Source organism: Choloepus didactylus, chromosome X (genome assembly GCF_015220235.1).
Source record: "Choloepus didactylus isolate mChoDid1 chromosome X, mChoDid1.pri, whole genome shotgun sequence".
Lineage (NCBI taxonomy): Eukaryota > Metazoa > Chordata > Mammalia > Pilosa > Megalonychidae > Choloepus > Choloepus didactylus.
In genome coordinates this window covers 49,230,592-49,236,302 of record NC_051334.1, presented here as the reverse complement: position 1 = coordinate 49,236,302, position 5,711 = coordinate 49,230,592, and the positions used below count along the sequence as shown (strand labels likewise).

The 5,711-nt window shown below is 37.7% G+C and overlaps 1 protein-coding gene across 1 annotated transcript; it reads right to left on the bottom strand.

The window, feature by feature from the left end:
• Nucleotides 1-2,996: 2,996 nt before the first annotated feature.
• Nucleotides 2,997-5,432, bottom strand: LOC119523642 (centriole, cilia and spindle-associated protein-like). The gene has a single exon (XM_037822446.1). The coding sequence runs from the start codon at nucleotides 5,334-5,336 to the stop codon at nucleotides 4,524-4,526; it is 813 nt and encodes a 270-aa protein (XP_037678374.1). The 5' UTR covers nucleotides 5,337-5,432; the 3' UTR covers nucleotides 2,997-4,523.
• Between the last annotated feature and the right edge of the window lie 279 nt (nucleotides 5,433-5,711).

Below are 5,711 nucleotides of genomic sequence, written 5' to 3'. Positions count from 1 at the left end.
CTTCTACTTTCTATTTATGTGCCCTCTGGTAAGTTTAGTAACCTCCCTGTGTCCCAATTTTCTCACCAGTCAAATGGGGATAACAGTCCTTAGTTCGCGGGATATTAGTAAATACTAAATGAGATAATACAGGCAAATAATTTAGAACGATGCCTGGCATATAAGTGCTTAATCAATGTTAGCTATATTTTATCATTGGGATGAAGTCATAATCTACATGAAGTGCTTAGTTCAGGGTCTGAAGCAAGTATACACTAAGTAGATTAGCTATTATTAACATATATTTATTTAGAGATTCAAGGAATGGAAACTCAACTCACTATCATTCAACACGTAGCAAGAGCTAGCTAAAGAGAGTAGGATATCTAGTGAGTTGTCTAAAAGATAAGCAGACTCTCTATTGCTCTAAATACTCTAAACTTTATCTCTTATTTAAGCCAGAACATCAGGGATCACTGCCCTGTACCTCACTTTAGAGACTTCCTGTGAAATTGTTCTAACTGAGCTTTGCTTTTGCACTGACATCTCCCTAGGCCAATTGACATTATTTGAATAATTCCTATGAAACTAATTATCTTACTTTACTGTCACAATATTTTTGAAGATATTCGTTGACTACATTTTATACAGCATCATCCTCATGAGGATAAAAGGGAGACCTTTTTTAAGGATTCAGTAGCAGGAATATTAAGCTTCCTGGTGAAACACTGGTGCGTTGTGACCTTACGGATGATGATGAGACCCAGGCTGACAAAAACTCAATTTTGGCCCAATTGGAGCAATGATGCGGAAACTCAAGACTGCATTTTGTGCAGGGAGTTCATATATTTGCAACGATTTTCCCATATATTTATTTGAAATGTTTCATATTTGGGATATACTTAACAATCTGCCTAAAATTATGTTTGAGTGATTAGCTAATGTTGTTTTTAATAGTTACAAAAGCCATCGACACTTTACAGAGAAGGAAACTGAAGCTCAGCATCTATAAGTAACTTCCTGAAGGCCAGATAATTAGTAAATGTCAGGATCAAGTTTCAATCCAAGGCCTATCTGTGGGTTTTTCTAGAATACCAGGCTATTTCTGCAAGCAGTGAACACCAATAACCATAATATGAAACAACAAGTGTCATCTGTCTTACAGTCACCGTGTTCTCTAAGAGCTCAGAAGAGATCAGATCACTTTCTGCATGGGCAATCTTGGAAGGCTGGAGCTTGAAGGATGGAAAACTTTGGAGAGAGGGAAAGGAGTGAGCAAAAATGTGAAAATAAATACAAAATATGACTTGGAAGTACTGCAGTCTGGCTGCCTTACATGATTCCTTACTGACTACAATACAGAGTCTGAACAGCGAAAAAGAGGGGAATAAAGCATAAAATAAAGGTTTCAACTACAAAAAATGGAATATAGACTGTATATTTTATATAATGACTAATGTTTTGAATTTGATAGCCGTACTTAATGAGGTTACATAAGTGAATATCCTTGTTCTTGGGAAATATACATGAATGTATTAAGTTTTCAAAGAGCATGCATCCTACTCTCAAATGTTTAGAAAATAGATAGATGATAGATTAGATAGAGATAGATAGATAGATAGATAGATAGATAGTTAGATCAAATAAATGTGGAAAAAATTTTAAAAGTTGGTAAAACTGGGTATCTGGGTAGTGGTATGTATCAGAGTTCTCTGTATTGGTTTTGTATTATTTTTGAAACTGTCCTGTAAGTTTGAAATTATTTCAAAATAAAAACAATTAGAAAAAAATGTGAGGAGGTAACCAAACAGCATGATTCCAGTTTTCATTTTATCTAAATATGCAGGTATGAATATACTGAACACTCACGGAGCATAAACCCTGAAATGCATATCCATATAAAAGTATCTGGGAGAAAACAAATCAACATATCAATACAATTTATATTTAGGAGATAGTAGAGTTAAAGGTCATTTTTGTTTTCTTCTTTCTGCTTATTTGTAGTGCTTAACTATCTATTGTGAATATAATTATTCATACACCAAAAAAATTAAACAATAGTTTTCATAATATACTGTCTTAGACACATAGACCAATAGAACTGACTTTGAGAGTTCAGAAATAAACCCTCACATTTATGAACAATTGATTTTTTTTTTTTTTTTTTTTTCATGTTTATGGGAATTCTTTTAATTAAGAACTCAAAACCAAAATGTTAAAGAGTCTTATATAGCAATTATTTTATTCTATACTTTAAATATCATTGTATTCTCAGTTTGAAACTTTTCAACATGAAAGATCATTTTAGCTATCTCACTGTCTTGCAATTTGTCCCAAGAATTAAGAACATGATTATAAACACATTAGTTTCTAGGATGTAAAGAAGAAAGTAGGACCATAGAATTATTACAACTTAAAAAGTTTTTATAGGTTCAAAAGGACTTAGACATTGGAAGGGGACTCACAGTTAATTCATATTGCTTCATTTGTTACTCATGCACCTCAAAAGTACTTTAAAAATCTTGTTCATTTGTCCTCTACTTAAAAAGAATGGGGAACAAATGTCAGTATTTGCCTTCTAGGTCTTATCAGTATCTGGAGTTTTCAGTAGTAAGCACATGAGTCTTGTTTTTTAAACTAGAGAAAGACCAGCTTGTTCAAAGCCCAAGAGAAAATCAGGTTTCTAAGGCAGCCCATCAATGTGGAGTCTGAATTACTCCTTGAGGCCATCTTTCCTAAGATTGTCAGATGCAACATGAAAAGCTTGAGCTTGTTGGCTAAAACCTAACATGCAAGAAGTGGTTTTAAAAGCAACAGTTTTCACAGTCAGCTACACCATTGCACATTGCATTTTAATTTGATCTTTTGGTACCTGCAGTGTTTAAAATAGTAACACCAAAATTTACCAAAATTACTAGCGAGGTTGTTTTGGACCACATGTAGAATTAAGATTTCCTCACACCTCAATGATCAGGAGAACTCTCCATGTACAAGAATTCACCTCAAAACTATGCAAATAGAGTAAAAATTTTATAAACAAAACGCTTACGATTCTTTAGTATGATCTTTCAGAGCTTAGTACAGTGTGTGAAGAACTTATGTGGAATAAAACCAATTCTAATAATTGAATATAGTACATTAAAGACCCAGAGTAAACACATCAAGGAAATGCTCAGTCTTGGACAAAATTTTCATTCACACAGCTTGCGCTGTTAAGTTGGCTTAAGCAAGGTACCTTTCTTATCTTATAAAGAATTTTTATACTCACCCTCCTAATAGATTCCATCTCTACTAGATAGAGAAGACCTTAGTCTTTGATGAAAACCATTATTTTTTAAAACCATTTTTCTATCCAAAAAGCAAATGTACTAAAGACAAGGAATACTCCACTTAAATTCTTACATTTGTGCTTATATATACACCACCATTCTCATATTAACTTCCATATATGAGATCTTCTGACTAGGAATCAAATGGTAATGTATTTCAACCAAAATTATGAATATTTTACATCATCCAGACTTGATCATTGTTAAGTTTGGTACAGGAAAACAGAAAGTGGAGATGAGCAACAGCTCTAATTGATATCTTACTGGTCTTCCTGCATCCTCAGTGGGCCAGATAATCTCAATTTACAAATTAAATGAATTTTCAAACTGCAAGTTCTAAATGTCATTGCCAATTATTATGCAAGATGCAAAAGTCTATAGTGGGTGTGCACCAAGAAGCCAGACTCCAGTAAGTGCTTTAATTCCCCATTATGTTTTCTAAACACTCTTGCAATATTTAGGAAAAAAAATAGTAATAATAATGTGACAGTCTTTGACTTAAAAAAAAAACTTCACTTCTACACTAAATATATATTACACTGGTACTTTGTTTATTGGAATGTATTTGAACTATTAAATAAGTGGCTGGATGATAATTTAAAGAGAAAAGATGACCTTTACTCAGCTCAGATAAGCCTTAAATATCATGGTCTACAACATGAAGTGATGCTAAACTGAAATACAAGTAAGTTTAATTTTTCAGTAACAACCAAAGTTCTCATTTTATTATACATGGACTGAATACTACAGTTGAAACTCATTTGTGATTTGATATTAATTCTTTCACTAAGAAAACTGCACATAAAGAAAATGAGTCTTATGTTGCAAGACGGAATGATCTTATTAGCTATGGAGTTTGAATAGTTAATTCAGAACAAGACTAAATCTGTTAAGCATCCATAGCCATTTAAAGGCATTTGGTGTCAGTATCTTAAAAGATTAAGATGCTTTAAAACAAAACCTTTATAAGAATATCAAAGATTTAGGGAATCATCTTCATAAATAACTTCAAATGTCTATGGCTTCAACTGTCTGTCCTACTGCTGAGGTAGGTGGCCAAGATTCATCAAAATATTTGACAATCATTTGGAAATTCCCTAAGAAAAACCTTGCATAATCAGTTGGTTTCTTAAACCCATGTCCAGTTTCTTTTGATGGTTGTTCTGTTTTTTTCTTTTACACTTTTTAAAAGAGGATGTCCAAGCAACTGTTTCTTTAAGCTCTTGCTGAATAGCATCTCATGTATTCTGTCATCCATGGATTATCTGAGGAAGAAGATTTAACCTTTATATTTTTCTCCACATTCACAGAGTGAGCACGTTGCCTTTGAGCAACTAGTTTCCTTTTTTCCACCTGTCTTCTGGTCTTGGCTCGTAATGCTGACTCATGAATCTCATGCACAGGGGCAGAAGCACAGACATTATGAGTTTTTTGGCTTCCTGTATCTGTCTGTTTTTCTCCCCATCCATAAAGAGCAAATGGATGTTTGTTTTCTTTTATTTTAATTGATGATCTTTGAGGACTTTTGACTGCTTTTCTATTTCCTCTAGCAAATAAGGCACTTCGATGTTGTCGAGGTTCAGTACTGTTGGGTAATTTATCAGTTTCTTTTGTTTCAATTTGTTGTTCATGCTTTTCTTCTACTTCTTTCACTGATAATGCCGGGGAATCCGCGGCGCCGGCGTCCCGGATCTCTCCCCCCAAGGCCTCCGGCTCTGGCGCCGCGCCGCTCTCCGGCCTCTCCCGCCTCTCCTGCGCCGCGGGCCTGGGCGGAGAGGGCGGCGGGGGCGAGGCCGGAGCTTCCTGGGGCGCGGGGCACGGGGAGCCCCCGCCGCCCGACGACGACGAGTCATCCGAGGTGCTGGCCTGGCCCCAGTCTTCCCAGAACCAGGGGTTGTGCGCCTGCTCCAGCAGCCGGCGGCTCAGGCGGTAGTGCAGCAGCTCGCGGTAGCAGGGTCCGTACATGTCCCACCGCGGGTCCTTGTAGCGCTTCATGTACTCGCTCTTCACCTTGCTCCCGGGGGACATGGTCCCGGGCCGCGCCGCGCCGCACGCTGCTCTGGCGTCCCGGCCGCTGGGGCCCCTTCTCCACGCGCCCCGCGCGCCCTGGCCCCGCTGCGGCGCAGCTACCGCCGCCGCCACCTAAGAGACCCGAGACACGAAACAGAGGCCCGGCCGGGAACCCCGCCCCCACCCCCACCCCCACCCCCACCCCCACCCCCGGCCATGAACAATTGATTTTTGACAAGAGTGCCAAGTCCCCTGAACTGGGAAAGAAGAGTCCCTTCAACAAATGGTAGTGGGAAAAATGGACACCTATATGCAAAACAATGGAGGTGGACCTGTACCTCATACCATATACAAAAATTAACTCAGAATGGATCAAAGACCTAAATATGAGAA